Source organism: Lissotriton vulgaris, chromosome 10 (genome assembly GCF_964263255.1).
Source record: "Lissotriton vulgaris chromosome 10, aLisVul1.2, whole genome shotgun sequence".
NCBI classification, from domain to species: Eukaryota; Metazoa; Chordata; class Amphibia; order Caudata; family Salamandridae; genus Lissotriton; species Lissotriton vulgaris.
This window is the reverse complement of record NC_141698.1, coordinates 1130601147-1130620628: the sequence shown is the minus strand read 5'-3', so window position 1 is coordinate 1130620628 and position 19482 is coordinate 1130601147. Positions and strand designations below refer to the sequence as shown.

The window sequence follows — 19482 nt, the reverse complement described above, 5'->3', positions numbered from 1 at the left end:
GACATGCTCAAATAAGAAGTACTGCAGCTGAGGAAGGCGTCAAGAGCACTCAATTCCTGGACCAGTCATAATCATTTCCAATTTACAGCAATAGAACAACTAGACACGCAGGTGTAGGAAACACGAGGCCAGACGTTATTGAGGATATAGAGGATATCTATAGCCTCAAATGTGGAAACAGTGGCAAAAAGGTCCCACAATTGTATGAAACCCATCACTGAATGGATGCATTTTAATTTCCTTAAACTGAATACCGAAAAAATGGAGGAGGTGGAATTCGGAAAAGGCCCATCCATTTGGAGTCACTCGTGGTAGCCAGCGAATGCCGGGCGATGCCCTGAAGCCACTAGGAAGACGAGAAACCTAGGAAATATGTTCGATGATCAACTAAACTTTGCCGGCCAGCGTAATTCCCCGACCTCCTCATAAAGGTTTTGCGTCAAGTCTTACCCTTCATTCCTCAAGGCCTTGGCAGAATGGTGGTAGCAGCACTGATCCTTCCCAGAATCCATTATTGTATTGTGCTATTTCTAGGCATTCACAAATGTCAAATGTTGAAACTTCAAGCCTTGCAGAATGCTGCGGCTCGGCTGCTTCAAGACATTCCAAAATACCTCCCCATCTCCAACAGTCTCAGGGAGCTCCACTGGCTCATCGAATTCAAAGCGCTTTGCTTTGTGCATAAGGCACTGTATGGAGGAGGGTCTCTGGACCTTCAGCAACTTTTTCGCGGGCATATCCCGTGTCGTGAACTCAGGTCAGCCAATAAAGGACTACTCCAAGTCCCAATAATCCATAGAGTTAGCTAGGCGAGAAGATCCATCTCCAACGGGGCAGCCAAACTTTGGAACACAAGGCCAATCTCAATCCGGCTACAAGCTAACAGAGTTCGGTTCAGAAGAATGATCAAAACCTGGCTGTTTTCAACTAAATCAACTTAATCCTGCTCCTCACTACATACAAGTTACCACTCTCATTACAGCTCAGAGTCAAGACGCCTCGGCACAGTTGCGCTTAATAAATGTATCACTCACTCAGAAGTTCAGTGTCACAGACCTACCTGGGAGCAGTGTAGGCATCGTTCCCATCCTTCCATGAACACTTCTTTACCTTATCCCCCATGTGTTTCACCCTGTACCATGTAAATATGCTTTATTTTTCAATCAAAAATTACTGAAATAAAAAAAAACTGATACAATGGCCTCCATGCAGACTCTCCTCTGCAAAATGAGCTTCTGGAAAAGTCTTATACTTGTACCAGTCTGGGCTGAGGAAGGTTTACATGTTAACAGTGACTGGAAAGGGTCGAAATGCCAGGATTACCACATTTAAGGGAACCTAGAGCAAATCTGGACTAGCAAGAATGTCCTCTACAATCAAAGTGGAGGCAAAACAAACAATCCAGCAGAGAATGCCTTCCAAGACTGGCCTCTCCATCCCACAAGACTCCCCAGAGTGCCCAACAGTGATAAAGTGGAGCATTGTTCTGTTGAGAGCACAGAGGAGCCCAGATGTGAATCTAAAGTCTTAAAGCAGGAGTGGGTATAAGATAGACTTGGAACCATTTATTTCACGCCAGACACACTTGTACTACCCAAGACCCAAGGTCAGAGGTCACCAGATAAAATCTATTGGCTATACTGAAACCCCAGTAAGCAGGATGGGCCCCCTTAACCCAATCATAGGCATCCAGGGACAAAAAGTCCATGAATCCTATAATATTAAACACACACACTTTTAATCATTCATCAGAAAAAAATGGGATACTCTGGCAAATAATTTAAAAAACTGCTTTATAAACAAAAAACATAATTTACATTATTTACACATAAGCTTCGAGGCCTTGGCGCTGTGAACACTACTCCAGCTCTGCTGTGTTCTGTTCTTTGTGCTCCTTCATACGGATCTAAAAACACAAAATCAGATATGAAAGTGATATTGTGGCATCAGGTGGCACCAAACTACTGATACTCTGCACTGCGCCTGGCACAGCCGGACGGTCACGCAGCCTGTGCCCAGGGACCGAAGCCGTGCCCAGAGGACGGCTGTTGTGAGCATCTGCCTCATGGTTCATGGAGGACACAGAAATAAAATCAGGTACAATATGCGTGAGTTACAATCCCTCTCTGTGATGAGGGCAGTGGTTTCAATGGAGGCCCATGTAGAGCCCTTTTGATTAGTAAAGGATAAAAGGCTGACCTGGCCCTTCTGAAACTTAAACACACGACCTGCAGGCTCCAGGAAGAACAGGAGGGCTGTCTTGGTCAACAAGGGAATATAGTCTACTGAAATTCATTTAAGATCCTATAACCATTCAGCTGTAAGTTCCACAATTATTCCAATCCCTTCCTTAGCCAAAGTTGGCATTTGTGCTCAGATTAAACCCCCACAATATTACTACATATAGAGAACTGATGCTCACAAAGAAGTGATGTGGTATTTGATCTGAGATTGGACATCATGAAGAGCAAACATTATGCAAAGCAGGGAGCAGAAGTGGTGAGCATTGCAATCATGGACTTCAGCCACTCATCAAACACCCACCACAAATCAGGTCACAGGAGATCTACAGCACATAAGAGGCAGGCTATGGCCCTGCAGCAAACAACAACCACCAACAATTAGGGAAAGACAATTGGACATGGTAATACAACCCAATTCCAGACCATGTACCACACTGTCCATTGAAGGCCTCTGAGGGCGCATGGCGGAGACTGCCGGGGGACACTATCATGATACACTCATGAGGGCATTATATGTCGTACATATGCAGATAAATGAGAAGAGGAAATAACTCAATTCTTGTTTTCTCGTGAACTGAATCTACTTAGACATTGTTACAGATGCAAACATTAAGCTGAACTCAAGAAGATGAGGAAATGTATCAGTCACAAAACGTGCTGCTTTAATAACATTTCATGCACCTGGACTCACCCTGTTCCACAATCCTTCCTCCTAGCAAGTCACCGCTACAGTAGTGAACCTGGCCTTACTCTTCATGCTGCTGGGCTCACCATAGACCAACAACTCTTCCTCCTACAGGGTCACTGCTACAGTAGTTAACCCGACCTTACTCTTCATGCTGCTGGACTCACCATAGACCAACAACTCTTCCTCCTACAGAGTCACTGCTACCGTAGTTAACCCGGCCTTACTCTTCATGCTGCTGGGCTCACACTAGTCCACAATCCTTCCTCCTAGCATGTTAGGGCTGCAGCGGGGAACTCTGGTCTTACTCTTCATGCTGCTGGACTCACCCTAGTCCACTAGCCTTCCTCCTAGCCTGTCACCACTACAGTAGTGAACCTGGCATTACTCTTCATGCTGCTGGACTCACCCTGTTCCACAATCCTTCCTCCTAGCCTGTCACCGGTACAGTAGTGAACCCAGCCTTACTCTTCATGCTGCTGGGCTCACACTAGTCCACAATCCTTCCTCCTAGCATGTCACCGCTACAGGAGTGAACCCAGCCTTACTCTTCATGCTGCTGGACTCACCATAGACCAACAACTCTTCCTCCTACAGGGTCACCGCTACAGTAGTTAACCCGGCCTTACTCTTCAGGCACCTGGACTCACCCTGTTCCACAATCCTTCCTCCTAGCCTGTCACCGGTACAGTAGGAACCCCGGCCTTACTCTTCATGCTGCTGGGCTCACACTAGTCCACAATCCTTCCTCCTAGCGGGTCACCGCTACAGTAGGAACGCCGGCCTTACTCTTCAGGCTGCTGGGCTCACCCTAGTCCACAATCCTTCCTCCTAGCCTGTCACCGCTACAGTAGTTAACCCGGCCTTACTCTTCAGGCACCTGGACTCACCGTGTTCCACAATCCTTCCTCCTAGCAAGTCACCGCTACGGTAGTGAACCTGGCCTTACTCTTCATGCTGCTGGACTCACCATAGACCAACAACTCTTCCTCCTACAGGGTCACTGCTACAGTAGTTAACCCGACCTTACTCTTCATGCTGCTGGGCTCACACTAGTCCACAATCCTTCCTCCTAGCATGTTAGGGCTGCAGCGGGGAACTCTGGTCTTACTCTTCATGCTGCTGGGCTCACCCTGTTCCACAATGCTTCGTCCTAGCCCGTCACCGGTACAGTAGGAACCCCGGCCTTACTCTTCATGCTGCTGGGCTCACCCTAGTCCACAATCCTTCCTCCTAGCCTGTCACCGCTACAGTAGTTAACCCGGCCTTACTCTTCAGGCACCTGGACTCACCGTGTTCCACAATCCTTCCTCCTAGCAAGTCACCGCTACGGTAGTGAACCTGGCCTCACTCTTCATGCTGCTGGACTCACCATAGACCAACAACTCTTCCTCCTACAGGGTCACTGTTACAGTAGTTAACCCGACCTTACTCTTCATGCTGCTGGGCTCACCCTGTTCCACAATGCTTCGTCCTAGCCCGTCACCGGTACAGTAGGAACCCCGGCCTTACTCTTCATGCTGCTGGGCTCACCCTAGTCCACAATCCTTCCTCCTAGCCTGTCACCGCTACAGTAGTTAACCCGGCCTTACTCTTCAGGCACCTGGACTCACCGTGTTCCACAATCCTTCCTCCTAGCAAGTCACCGCTACGGTAGTGAACCTGGCCTTACTCTTCATGCTGCTGGACTCACCATAGACCAACAACTCTTCCTCCTACAGGGTCACTGCTACCGTAGTTAACCCGGCCTTACTCTTCATGCTGCTGGGCTCACCCTAGTCCACAATCCTTCTTCCTAGCCTGTCACCGGTACAGTAGGAACCCCGGCCTTACTCTTCATGCTGCTGGGCTCACACTAGTCCACAATCCTTCCTCCTAGCATGTCACCGCTACAGTAGTGAACCCAGCCTTACTCTTCATGCTGCTGGACTCACCATAGACCAACAACTCTTCCTCCTACAGGGTCACTGCTACAGTAGTTAACCCGGCCTTACTCTTCAGGCACCTGGACTCACCGTGTTCCACAATCCTTCCTCCTAGCATGTCACCGCTACAGTAGTGAACCTGGCCTTACTCTTCATGCTGCTGGACTCACCATAGACCAACAACTCTTCCTCCTACAGGGTCACTGTTACAGTAGTTAACCCGACCTTACTCTTCATGCTGCTGGGCTCACCCTGTTCCACAATGCTTCGTCCTAGCCCGTCACCGGTACAGTAGGAACCCCGGCCTTACTCTTCATGCTGCTGGGCTCACCCTAATCCACAATCCTTCCTCCTCGCATGTTAGGGCTACAGCGGGGAACTCTGGTCTTACTCTTCATGCTGCTGGGCTCACCCTGTTCCACAATGCTTTGTCCTAGCCCGTCACCGGTACAGTAGGAACCCCGGCCTAACTCTTCATGCTGCTGGGCTCACCCTAGTCCACAATCCTTCCTCCTAGCCTGTCACCGCTACAGTAGTTAACCCGGCCTTACTCTTCAGGCACCTGGACTCACCGTGTTCCACAATCCTTCCTCCTAGCAAGTCACCGCTACGGTAGTGAACCTGGCCTTACTCTTCATGCTGCTGGACTCACCATAGACCAACAACGCTTCCTCCTACAGGGTCACTGCTACCGTAGTTAACCCGGCCTTACTCTTCATGCTGCTGGGCTCACCCTAGTCCACAATCCTTCCTCCTAGCCTGTCACCGGTACAGTAGGAACCCCGGCCTTACTCTTCAGGCTGCTGGGCTCACCCTAGTCCACTAGCCTTCCTCCTAGCGGGTCACCGCTACAGTAGGGAAGCATACTCCTCATGCTTTTAGGCTCATCCCGTTGATACATATATCATCCTGCTCCAGGGATGCTACGATCTACTGTGTTAGGTGCATGTAGTTCACCCAGCCATTTTCCCTTCATAGTCAAGTTCTTTTGCGTTTAGTTACCATTAAAAATCTACAACTGCAACATGCAAATACCATGGTGCACTTTGAGATCACAACAATTCTCCAAGCTCAGCTTAGTGAAAAGTTCACTGATTAAAGTCACAGAATGCACCCAACATTCTTGGAGAAACATATTCTGTCTTTTAAGAATATTAAGAAGGAGGGTGTCGAGACACTCTAAGACAACACAAGAAGTATAAGGCGTTCCCAAACCCTTAAAAACAATTACTCTACTTCGCAGGAAATGAAGACCTTCCTCACACTTGCCTAGATCTACCAGGCCTTGGACACAAGTGTCTTCGCCCCACTACAAAATCCATCTTTACACCAGGAGATAACAGAAAAGTAAAGACAAGCCAAGGCATACCCACCTCAAAAGTGTTCAGCACATGTTGGCACACATCAATGAGTTCATTCAGCCCTTTGCGAAAAGGCTCAACAGCAGGAAGCCCTCCTGAAATGGGAATTGGGGGAGATCAAGTTAATAAAATGAACAATAAGAGGCTCGAAGCTCTTTGAGGCGGCCAGAAATGGCTGCCTGCTTCATAATGGAGTACATACACAGCGCTCGAAAAATCCCAAAACTTTTACTAGCCCCGCAGGAATAGTAACTTGAAAAATCTCCTCGCCCTAACTGTAACATGCTTGACCTCTGTCTCTAAAATCACAGCAACTGTGACAAGAGAACAAGATTTAAAGGAATCTTCATTGCCCATTCACTTTGTGAGCAATAAAAAAGCCTTTAAATCTTGTTATCTTGTCACATTTGCTCCGCTTTCAGAGACAGAGGTCAAAAGCCAGTTTGTCTTCCTACTCGTCCATGCAAACATGTGACAATCTAATGGGCAGCACAATAGCCACAGTCACCTCCTACACAAAGCCCCGGGGACTGCACCAAGCCTGGGACTGCACCCAGGCTCAGGGCACTTACTGTAGCTGTGAGGATACACACTTTCAATGAAGAACTCTCACTGTTTCATGAGAGTGGCTTAACAGCTGTGAGCACTTACATGTTCTGCTTGTGTCTTGAACCTTGGGGAAACCTTTAGAAGCGGCTGCGGCCCCCAGTGAGGAGTGGGGTTTAGTTTAATGTTTGCTCCTTGTTAGAGGGATCCTATACAAAACCATCAGAGTAGATCATACTATGATACAGAGGTCAAATAAAGAAAGTGTAATACTGATATCTCCTGTTTCACTTGCAACGCTTTCTTCACCTGCCCTGAAAACTGTACTAGACAGTGGACCATCGTATGTAGTTCTGCAGCTCAAGCAGGTGCCTGATCTTTAATATGTTGTTCCTGTGACTAGATAAGCCAAAGACAACAGTCTAAATCAGGAGTCTCCAACCGGTCGATCGCGAGCTACCGGTAGCTCGCCGACCCCCTGGGAGTAGCTCGCACCAGTATCTAATAAGGCTTCATTCTGAGCATTACTTTATTATCACGTTGGTGTGTTTAGCCCGCCCTCACCCAAACCGGCTGCTCAGAATGGCTGAACTGAGCTTAGATGGGGCGGGGCGGCCGGGCCGAGCCGAAGAACGTGACGTTCTTCCTGCACTCTGCACGTCAGGCGCCTTTTCCATGCCGGCACAGGGCTTGATATCTGCCGCTGATCCTCACCGAGTAGCTAGCTGCACAGGTAGGCAAGCCATTGTTCTAGTACCCGCATATTTAGTATAAGAGGCTCAGTGCAGGCAAAGCCCTTTAATTATAGCGTTGGCTGCCACGCGTTTTAAATCTACCTTCAATAATAAAACGCGGTGGCAGTCAACGTTTAAAATCCAAGGCCCTTTCCTTCACTGGGCCACTACCGCCTTTTACATTGCCTTCCACAGTCAAGTGCGGTGGCAGACCACGTTAAAATTCAAGGTCCTTGCCTGCGCTGAGCCTGAGCCGCTTTCAGTGACCACACCAAGCTTTCGATTTGCATGCGCGTAGTAGTCAGTAAAAAACGGCCCAGTGCATACAAGGCCCTTTGTTTTCAACGTCGGCTGCCACCGTGCTTTACATCTGTGTTCAAAAGTAAATCGCGGTGGTAGCGGAGGTCAAAATCAAAGGGCCTTACATGCTCTGAACTTTTACCGTGCTGTACAACGCCTTCATTAATGAAGCAGGAGGGCAGCAATGTTAAAATCCAAGACAGGTCCTTGCATGCACGGGGCCTCTTTTACTAACCACTACACCTTGATTTTTATTTCCATTCGCATAATAGTCACTAAAAGCGGCTCAGTCCATACAAGGCCTTTTTCCTTGCCACTTCATTTGTCGCGCTTCAACTTTCTTCATGGGCGACGCACTCTCTTGTTTCATTTTGACCGAGACTAGGGAGGCAAAGGAGTCTCTCCCTTTCAGTGAGATTCCTTTATGTAATTTGTTATTTTGCGCCGATGTTTTCATAGTGGCCATTTCGGTTTAGAATTTGTCTCCCTGCTTGCCAAAACCCACATGGTGAAACCGATCCAGAGGAGGACATGACCCTAATGGAGGCTCGGGGTAGGACGATCAACTAATCAGACTATCAGAAATACCCTTATCTCGCAGTTTAAATAACCTCTGGTCTCTGTTGAGCAGCGCTGCAAGAATAATCCAAAAGAATGCATCATTATAACCATGAGTCCCAATTCTTCCCTTTCCACAGGACTGTACTCTGCGCAGAGGACTCTGCTTGTGAGGTCAGCATTAATGATATAATGTTGCATCTCCTTTCTGCCTACTCACATCACTCATCATCCTGAGCTGCAAGTTTACCCATTCCAGCATGGCAGGCACCCAGAACAGCTTTGTAGTCCTTCTCTGTCGCTGTGTTGGTGTCTGTCTCCCTCTGTGCGGTCAGGATGAACCTCCGGTCTGCAGGGAGTGCTGCTGGTACTTAGTCTTCACCAGTGGTTCTGACTGTTTGATTTTAATGTCGGCTGCCACCGTGCTTTACTTCTGCCTCCCATACTAAATAGTGGTGGCACCCGAGGTTAAAATCAAAGGGTCTTGAATACACTGAGTTACTTTCACTGATTGCCAAACGAAGGCAGATATAAAGCACGATGTTGGTGAACAGACAATAACGGTGTATTTTCTGAGAATGGCCTTTACTAAGTCGAGCCATGTGTTCTAGCGCTTAGTGAAGTTCTTTTTCAGAGAGAGTTGAGCATTGGCATGGTGGAAAAGGGACAGTTTTTTTAATAAAGGTTTGCAAAAAAACGCAACAGGGTGGGCATGTGCAGAGAGTGCATGGCCTTTCTCGGAGCTTTGAAGGCTGGGTAGGAGCTACATTACTCCTAAAGGAAAGGAGATATTTACCATGAAAGAAAATGATTCCTATGTGGATGCCTTATTCAGAATACTGGACGACCCAAAGGAAACTCCTGGCCAATTACTTAAAAAAGTAACAGCATTGGCATCTGCTAACAAGTCCTAAGAATCAATACGTTTTATAGTCATACAGTAGAAAACTTCACAAAACCACTGATACTGTCAACATTTAAAAGTAATGCTTTAGAGCGCCCAGTGTTTAAATGTGGTTTTATAATAATATTTAAGAAGTAATGGAAGATCCAGACTTACAGGCAAAACTGGTACAATGAAACAATACAAGTATTGGGGGCTAGGCTGCACAGAGTGGTGCCTCTGCTTACTATCTAACAACAGTATGGGCTCAAAAGAAATTCAGCTTAAAATAACTGAAGCTGGGTGTGAAGCGCTCTCGCTTGGAAAAATGTGCGCGTTGCGTGGCCTTTAGTAGCTCACAACCATTTTCACTGATCAGAAATAGCTCTCACTGCAGAAAAGGTTGGAGACCCCTGGTCTAAATCATGCGACTGGAGGGGGGGAGGGGTATGGGATGGGGGGGGCGGGGGGGGGGACTGACAAGGGGGTGAGGTTAAGGAATTCGAGTCATTTGATGTTCAAAGATTTAATGACTATATATGTTCAATCACTAAGGAGCTGTAAGACTACATTAGTAGCTAAATAAGCCAAGTTCAAAGAACAACAAACATGGCAAAGAGAACCGAAGACCAACACGAACAATCACTAGCTTCCTTCAAAGGGCTCTCTGACAATGAACTCAAAGAACCGATCTAGGTAAGTGGGCAACTTGTTTGTAAAACTTCTACCAGGCACGAATATTCAAAAATATCCTATTTAACCCCTCAGCAAGAAACCTCCTTACCCTTCCCACTCAGAATTCAAGACCTCGTTCATTAGGCCTTGTTCAGTCTCACGTTCCAGTGGAACAATACAGACCTGCACCAAGTCTGCGTATCCAGCACATGCCATTGGCAGATCCTGCTGTGTCCTGGATCCCGGATTCTGGAAAGCTGTTCCTCCCTCTCTATGCGCCATGTTGAGCGAAAACCAATTCAAGGCACAGTTGAAAATTGTGCTCTTTGGGGAGCTATAATCTTCGACCCTATTGGATTGGATTTTCACAAGTGCCATGAAGCTTCTCTCGAATCAGCAGTTGCCCTTTATAAATATCTCTTCATTCATTCATGCAAATTATTCACCAACGATGGAGCGAATCCCTTGCTAGCAGGTCAGTGTTCTCGCTCACTAAGTAATGAAATGGACCGTTAACAACGACTGCCTGTGTCCAGTACATACCATGGACAGCCCCACTTTCATCCATTGGTACATCTATAAAGACCTACAAACACAGGCACCTTCAACAAATTAAAATACAACAGATGCAGTCATGTCCTGTAATGCAGACATATGTGGAAGCTGGTGTCTCGGGCAGCTTGGCATCACAGTCATCGATGAGTGAGACGAAATGCACGGGCTCACCAGGCAGAGCCGCGTCTCAACTGGGATGCAAGAAGTATTGCAATGTCTCCTGCCTTTCCAAGCTCCTGAGCCGTGCTTTCAGAGTTTTTTCCTTTAGTTGATGAACAGGGCCAAGGCCTTGAGACAGTGCCTTCTCTTCTGTAATAGAGTGTGGTGGTTAGATTGCCACAGTCACTGTGCTTTAGCGCTGTCATTTCCTGGGGGTTGCTCTCGAAGCACTCTTCTTTCACAGATGAGCGATTCGAAGGCCGCTACTTATATAATGCAGAACTTGTCCTCATCTGTGCTGCAAGCAGTGTTAAGAGGCCCAGAGTCCTCACCTCCTTCCTATTCCTACCTTGAAGAGAGGTTTAGAAGTCTGGAGGTGGAGGCCGTGTTCAAACCTATGCAACCAATATAAACTCCGTAAACACAGACACTGGAGCGCATGCAAGCTAGTACATAGCCATATGACCAGATAAGACAAATAAAAGCACAAACACAAGCAGAAACTAGAAGTGTGACACATGAAATCACAACTTTGATTAACAAGCATAAGTTAAAACAAGCATTTGCAATGCAATAGGTCTCGCATTTTTGAGAGTTTAGGCTATTGGTATTGTAAATGACAATTCCTTTTTATTTATTTGTTTAAAAAAACAACACATAAATAAAAGGCATTGTCATTTAAAATCCCAATAGCTCAAAATTTCGCAAATGCAAGACCTATTGCATTGTAAATGCTTGTTTATAATTGCATTTAGGAAGCAGTATCTTATGTGGATAATAGCGGTCCGTTTACAACTCCACAGAGACACCTAGTAACAACCTGTGGTATTGCACCCTTTACTTACAGCCAACACCACTATACTACCTTGACAATAATAAAGGGAGTAATTAACTGTGCTGAGTTTGCCATGCATTTTTAATGCCTCTACTGTATACGTTATGGAATCAGCCGAGAACATTCTGGTATTATACAGAAATGCAAATATGGCATTTGATGCACTGTTTCAAAGTGTTAACTGAGTTCAGGTTAAAACAATGTAATCACACCAGTGATCTACATTTTTCATTTGCAACAGTGGTTGTCTAGCTTTATTTAAGGTGACTGCTGAAGGCTGCTTCCAGAGACAGCACCGTATAATAATCCTAATAGCCCTGATGAGGGTCAGCTCATAAGTTTTCTTTATGACTTACTATTATAGCACTCCTGGGTTGCTCCTGAAATTCAAGAATAAACCAGAAGTTAAGTAAAGCACTAGTGTCTGAGCTCTGAAGGTGCAGTGCATCTTGCACCAATTCTATGTCAGGACCGGAGGCTTCAGATTATGCTTTTCTCTCTTCGCTGTTTATTAACATAACATCGCGCAGCAGCCAGAAACGCATCAAAACTTGAAATTTTTTTAGTATTCCCAACACAGGAATATCAGAAAACATTGTAATAACATCGTTTAATAACTACAAATCCCATGAGATCAACACTAGGCAGTCCTTTTTTAGTGTCCATAAATCCCAATATAAGGCGTCCAACCAATGAACTCCCCCTCTTTCTTCGCTGCTTCACAGCCAGTTAAGTGCTATTATCCCTCTCTTGCACTTTTGTGTTTGTTGAGGTTTTTTTTGTGTTTTCTTCTATTCTATTTGCATTGATTGTTGCTTTGGGGGGCCTGTGCGGTTTTTCTTCCCTTCCAGAGCCCCTTCCATCGCGGGGACGCCTTCGCCCCTTACGCGATGTCCCCGTGTATTCCGCGCTGTTGAGTCACCGCTAGAGGGCGCCGTTGCGTCTCGCCTGCCCGCGCGCAGCTTTCGTCTCACTGATTGGAGCTGCGCTGGGGAGTCGACATCGCAAGTGCCCTGCTGCCGCCTAACCCTGACACCCTTTTGGGTTGTACTGTCCCGTACTTGAACGCCCCGGTGGGGTCCGTATAGTGGTTGTACCCACGTTGAAGCCTGCGGGCGATTTCAGCACCTTTTTTCTGCAACAGCTTCCGCTGGGGTGTTCCCCGCTCGAGTGCGCTGGGAGGCGGTGCGGCCCGGTCTCTGGAGAGAGGGTCGGCGCGCTGTAAAGGCTGGTGCTGCCTTTTAATTGCCCGGTTCCACCGGCCTACATCCTTTGCCAACCTTCGGTTGGCCCACACGTGGCAGTCTGTGTACGCCATCGGAACCCTCAGATTCCACTTTCTTATCTACTGCGTGGCGCCATGGCTGAGGGGTACTATGTCGAGGAGGAGGAGTCTCACCAATACCTCCAGGACGACGAGTTCTATGCGGCTGTGGACCAGTCGATTTACCGGTGTGTGCAGGGAATCGTTGGGCCTATGGAGGACAGACTTTCAGCCCGCATTGTCTTGGAATGTGCCAAGTTGGCACCGGCCCTAGGGGGTTCCCCCGCTAACGACCCTGGCCAGCCTCTGGCGGCCAAAAAGTCACGTGGGGACGCGGGTCCCAGTGGTTCGCAAGGTGTGGACAAGGACGCTTTCGAGCGCCTACGCGACGCTTTCCTGGCTAAAGCGTCTGGGTCGACCCCCGAGGCGCCTCCGCCTCAGACACCTTCTACACCGGCGAACGTTGTCCCGGCCTCCCCGGGGGGGGCTTCCCCCGCGGATACGGACGACGACGACGAGGACTCCGTGCGGTCATGGCGACCGGCGTCCAATTCGACGGAGTTGCCCAAGGACACTTCGGGCATGCTGGACCCGGACGAAATCATGCACCTGCGGTCGGCAGCCTGGGCGCCTGGTGACAAGGTGGCGCAGTTTGTGGCGGGCCGCCTCCGCAAGCCCTTGGAGAAGGAGGCGCGCAGCTGTTTGTGGGGCGAATGTCCTCGCCCGACTCTGGATGGGAAGGTGGCCATGACGCCGGAACTCGATGGGAAAATGGCCACCTTCATGGCGAGGTTCATCAAGGACCCCCGGAAGGGGATCGACCGTTCCTGGCGCTCCTGCCAGGACAAGCTCTTGGACACCATTGGCCCCCTCACCAAGATTTTCGATATGGCCGAGGAATCACAAGAACCGCTGGCTGCTCTGCATACTAGCTCTCACTGAGGCGGAGGCAGTCCCACGGCCCTGTCCTATCTAAAAAGGGCAGTGTCTCTCAAACTAAAGCTGCCCCTTGTTTATAAATGGGTGTGAAATGCTGCAAATATTTAACTGTCCGGTTAGAGGTGACCTTTCCGAAGGTTCCTGATTACCCTTATAAGATGAAGTACTGCAGACAGAGGCTAATCGTCTTCAAAGGACTGTACGGATAGAAATGCCTCTGTTTTAAGTATAAGTGGTGCACATAAATCATTATAAAATCAAGTGCACGCGGCCCTGTGATGTATAGGGAATCCTTACGGCTACATGTTTATGTATGATGAAAACTGGGGCGCTGCGAAAGAAAAATGCACCTTGCCAGCAGGTCTAAATCTTTGTACAGTTGAGATTTTTAACTAACCTGTCTCCTTCAATCACTGAGCACCTTCACAGCTATAAACACTAACCCCCACTGACAGCATAACTCTCCCGTCAAGGCAGGTCGCTCGAAACAGCACAGACAGTTCAACATTAGTGGTGCGCTCGCACCACAGAGGAGCGGGGGAAGGGAGCGCGGCAGCGAGGCGAACGCGTGCTGCTGAGTGTGCTAGCCACCATCGGGTATGGGCGTTACAAAGGCAGGACATGAACCCGCCTTTGCCCAATCGCGTGCATGCTTTTTCTTTTAAAAAGCATGCGAAAGCCAATGGCAGCCGCGGAAAGCTGCTCACACACACGAGCTTATGAGCACCTTTCAAAAACCCCATACAAAAGAGCTCTCGCGCTGCACGAGCAGTGCTGCGCACTGCAACGCAGGCGCGAGCCCTAACAAGGACAGACTTAGCAAAAGAGAAAATGTCACACTTAGAAGGAGAGTGAGAAAAATAGAGTATTAGAGAGGGAGAAAGCGAGGCAAATATGCACACTTGTATTTTATTTAGAGAAGCACTAACATTTCAAACAAATGTACAAAAGTTTCAGTGTCGCCCACCTACACCATACCTCTGGTCTGGATGCGGAAGTTAATTTTGCTTTCAGATGGGTGGGTGATGCAGTAGCCGCAGAACTCGACTTCTGGACTAAATGCAAGCAAGAAAATATGATTAATAAAATACCACTGAGTCTCAGAATCAACAAGATTGTAAAGGAACAATCAGCACTCGGGCGGCATTTTTCAAGATGAAGACCCCCTACACCAGCAGCTTACTGTATATGGGGATCGGAATAAGGCACTTCCCAGTAGGACTGTGAAACCATTGTTTACCTTGGCTCACTAGGCAGCATCAGGATTCGGCAACCTGATGGTCTTCATAGGATCGTTCCCTTTTAGGTGTGCATGAGACTCGCAAAGCTCACAGAAACTTTGCCAACAGTGTGTTACTGAAATCTGGCTCTTTCTCTGGGGCATATACCATAGAAAATACAAAATCCTCCAAAACTGCTGAAAAGCAGTAGAGTCTATACAACTCATCACCATTTACCACCACCAAAGAGTAGGACAGTGGACAGTGACTTGGGTCAAGAGACAGAATGACTGAAGTACACTAAACAATGCCGAACAACGGCAATGCTCCCACCCGGCGACCCAGCCACCTACTTCTTCATGATCATATAGCGCAGAGAGTTCCCCAGCGTGTGGTCCTCCTCGTGCAGCACGAATGTGACACAAGAGTCATCCGTCCCATTGGCCTGCACCTGTCAGTGAAGAGAAAAGGCATCCTGTTACACACTAGTCTTCGGGACTCCTAGTAGCACCAAGACTAGCCAGTCATTAACTTGTAGAAACGTTTATTGGTCTCCCGGTGTAAGAAAAGAGAAAGGACAACATTTTAAGCAGTATTCTTCAGAAATCCTGGTAAAAACTATACTATCCAGCCATAAGGAGGGCCTCTGCCGGAGAGGCCTTATGCTCTCCAGGTGAACAGACTAAATCCTTAAGTTAAAGTATACTGTCCTCCAACTGGACAAAGCAAAATCCTCAAGGGAGAACAAAGGTTAGAAAATGAAAAAAAACATAAAACAAGTTTCACAACCTCTAAACTAGTATCTTTAAGTAACAATTATGCATTAATCCATGTTAAATTCCTGTAAAAGGAGGAACAAAATGAGTAGGGGTTCGCAGTAGGCATCAAAAATGCTTGCTATGGATTCAAAAATATTTAACCAAAAATATAACCAGTTATGAACAGTGATGTCCGAGTTCTGACTACGAACGGGATATTATTATTTAGAAAGGGTTGTGCAGTAAACTAATTGAAAGATCAGAGTGTGCTCAAATTATCTGAATACAGTGAATGTAAAAAGATTAATTTATGATCAGACTACAACATTTAGGACACAAAACATCTGGCTCTTAAATTTGCAAGTAATGTAGCCTGAAAAAGGTAGTGAATCCACCGATTTCTCCAAATATGAATGACCGCAGAGACTGGTTCTTTTAGGTGATTTGTGGGGTCTCAGTGGATCCATAACCTATTCCCAGTTTTAGGCATTTGACATAAACATGAGGAATTCACGGAGCTATAACTGTGCTTCTGGAACAACCCGGGCTGCCCGAAACATAACCAGGGCCACCTTTGCATGAAGGGACCCGATGCCTCAGTTGGCTTAAAGTCACGCTTTACAAATACATTCATTCATTCAATACTAGTGTGTCGGGAATGTCTCCTATATGGTAAATGAGCGTGTACTCCTGCTTTGAGTGCCACACTGCATGTGAAACTGGTACCCTAACTTTTGGTTTGGCACTAGAGGCATGGTAATCCGGTGTGTGCGCAGAGGGCCAAGCCCGCCCATGGTAATGAGAGGTCCAGAAACTGTTTTGTGACCTGGTGGGAGACACCAGGCGTGCCTTTAGAGAGGGCAGGGGACTATTGCCCACACCTCGGACAATACAATAAGCTGTGTATGGCAGCGTACAGTGATTTGTGAACCTTCCGTTTTGACCAGCCCCTTTTCTCTGTGCCAGAGAAAGAGCAATTCACTGGCCCTTCGAATGTAAAGCCCTGCTACTGTGTGCACCCCAGAACATTGCACTGACATTCCCTGTGTAGATTGAGTGCATTTGTGTGCAATGAATGGGCAGCCATGAATGGCAGTAGGAGTTTAGTCTGAGTCCTAGTACTATAACTAGAAGGGTCCATTGTGGATGCCCTTGGCTTCACATGGCTAAGGTGGAGGAGGAGGACCGCTTCCCAGACAGCAAAGCGCACTGCCTGACCTCCAGTGGATGGAGGAGGAGGACCGCTTCCCCAGACAGCAAAGCGCACTGCCTGACCTCCAGTGGATGGAGGAGGACCGCTTCCCCAGACAGCAAAGCGCACTGCCTGACCTCCAGTGGATGGAGGAGGACCGCTTCCCCAGACAGCAAAGCGCACTGCCCGACCTCCAAGGTGGAGGAGGAGGACCGCTTCCCCAGACAGCAAAGCGCACTGCCTGACCTCTAGTGGATGGAGGAGGACCGCTTCCCCAGACAGCAAAGCACACTGCCTGACCTCCAGTGGATGAAGGAGGAGGAGGACCGCTTCCCCAGACAGCAAAGCGCACTGCCTGACCTCCAGTGGATGGAGGGTGGAGATACAGACAATGAATTGAGTGAGAAATTCAGTACGGGCTTTGTAGAGAAAAGGCTGCTGGTTAGTTCTTCCTGAGCACTGCATTTTGGTAGATGTTAGGGACTGTACTTTTTGTTGATAAAAGTAAGGAGATTTCTCAGCAGAGCATCACCTTTTGGTTGTCTCTACTGCTTCAGGGACGCTGATGACAGTCAGGTGCAGTGCTTTCACACATCACTGAGTCCATGTTTTTGATACTACGTCTTAGTGACAGCACCACTACTACCAGCTGTGACAGCCATCACTGTGCACAAAGGTGGTGTTGGAGGAGCAGTCTGATAATTACATTTGAAAGACTACTGATCCAAACCGCTTCTGAAGCTTTACACAGTGCATCCACATTGAACATCTGGAAAATGTGTATGAAAACTAAGCCTGGGAGGTAAATTCCGTTCCGCTCGTGGAATTTAGGTCCTTTTGGATCAGCGACTATGCAGAATTGTTTTCTTATTCGTGCTTTCAAAATGCATGTTCTTAAGACTTTTCCCCCGACCATGCAAACAGCGTTTGCGAACAGAAAAAAAGCATAGCGAATGAGCGGAACAAGCAATTCCGCGTGTTCGCTGAACTCTGCGTGTTCACGGAGATTTTTTACCGTTTTGCTGAGCTTTGCGTAGCACGATTATGCAAATTCCATCCACCCCTAATGACAACAAGGCTCAAAGCTACCCCACTTTGTTCTATTCTCAAGTTCTTCTTGACCAAGGAATAAGTGTTATGGAAAATACTCTGAGAGCTGCTGTGCCACCAGGGTTTGTACCTGTTGAAATGCGATCTGCGATCTGCTACGGCTGACGGGACCTCACCTGCAGTCTGCACTTTTTGCTGGAGGAGGTGAGGGTCTGCCTGAAGTGCAGGGAACCCTCACTGCTGAGAGAGGGACGGAAGCTGCCTGCCACTGCAGGAGGAGAGAATGTCCAGGAGGAGAAGTCCAGCATGGGAAAGCACCCAAAGAAAGCGGACTACCACAGCAAGGGACCCACGATGTGAGGGGGCGAGGGGGGCCCTGTCTCTCTAAACGGTTCCTCTGTGAACTGCGCCAATAGTTTGGTATGCTCAGGCATCACTGTCGTATGGCAATCCACCAAGAGCCAAAGAGACTGCTGCTGCAACAGCCGATGGTGGGGAGAGGAGCTGTGTCACAGCGACAGCAAAAAGCACCAACTGGCTTGGAGGCCGCACATACAGTGCCTGGGCACCTCACTGCATGCAGCAGAGGAGCCCCTCTCACAGTGGCGTACAGCTGCACAGGCCTGCCACACCAACTTCCTCAAGAGATCCTGGTTTCAACAGGAGGACACTATTGTGGCCCCCGCAGAAGGGAAGCCACTCTGGGAAGTTGGGCATGTGAACTGCACACCCACACAGCTTGAACTGCAATGCCAACAGCAGGTAAACATGGGGCTTCGTGAGAAACCGGCTAGACTACAACGCGCAGACAAGTCTTCGACATGGACGCAAGATTTTTTTACCAAGTGAAAGGAAGGGCTAAACAGATGTTTAACTGAATTACGCATTAACCCGGTGGGGTATTTGAAGTAGCCTGCACATCTGCCAAATCGATGCCTGTGACAAAGTACTCTGGGGTCTCTAAGCACTAGATATCTGCTATGGCAGAGTGAGATCCCACCGAAAGGGGGTGGTGTATCGCCTTGCTGAAGAATGTAATGGAGATAAAAATTGTACTTCACTTTCTTTTGAAATGTGTACTATTTAATTTTGATGTGAGATTGAAGCACTCTGTTAACTAAAAGATAAGCACAGGTTTAGACAATATGTTATTGGTTCTTTTGGGTGACCGTTGAGTTCTCTTGTTCCACACCCTACCTTCTGAGAACCCGTAGACTGCTCACCCTCGCTACCCTGAGTGTCCAGTACGGAAAGGGTTGTAGTTAGACCACAAGATACCAATAGCAAACAACCTCAACCACCACATTGTGGCCTATAACTTCTCACCCTTCCTCCAAACGGTCTGATAAAGTACAAGGCAAAGATATTGTGTAGAGTTAGCAAAGCACTGGCATTAGCCCTGTGTGTAACATCAAAGCCACAGGACTGCCTTAGCCTTTCATCTTTTCACTGTCTAGTCAGAAGACATATGTTTTGCTTCAACAGACAGGTTGTGCACCACCATGACGGCAAGCCCTGTGTCACCATCGTCACGCATACAATTACCATTTTTTTCTGATTCAACCATACCTGTTCTCGCTCAGCGGCAATGAGCAGCTGC

At 47.8% G+C, this 19482-nt stretch overlaps 1 protein-coding gene across 1 annotated transcript in view; it reads right to left on the bottom strand.

Annotated features, from left to right (window-relative positions):
* Nucleotides 1-1776: 1776 nt before the first annotated feature.
* The window catches only part of LOC147689448 (DNA-directed RNA polymerases I and III subunit RPAC2-like), a 46141-nt gene continuing 28435 nt past the window's right edge, over nucleotides 1777-19482 (bottom strand). Inside the window, exons 2-5 of the mRNA XM_086942220.1 lie at nucleotides 15236-15333; nucleotides 14641-14717; nucleotides 6227-6309; nucleotides 1777-1906 (exon numbers count right to left, since the gene is read on the bottom strand). Of these exons, the coding sequence (XP_086798346.1) occupies nucleotides 1859-1906; nucleotides 6227-6309; nucleotides 14641-14717; nucleotides 15236-15333 (306 nt within the window). The 3' untranslated portion in view covers nucleotides 1777-1858. The remainder of the gene's footprint in view (nucleotides 1907-6226; nucleotides 6310-14640; nucleotides 14718-15235; nucleotides 15334-19482) is intronic.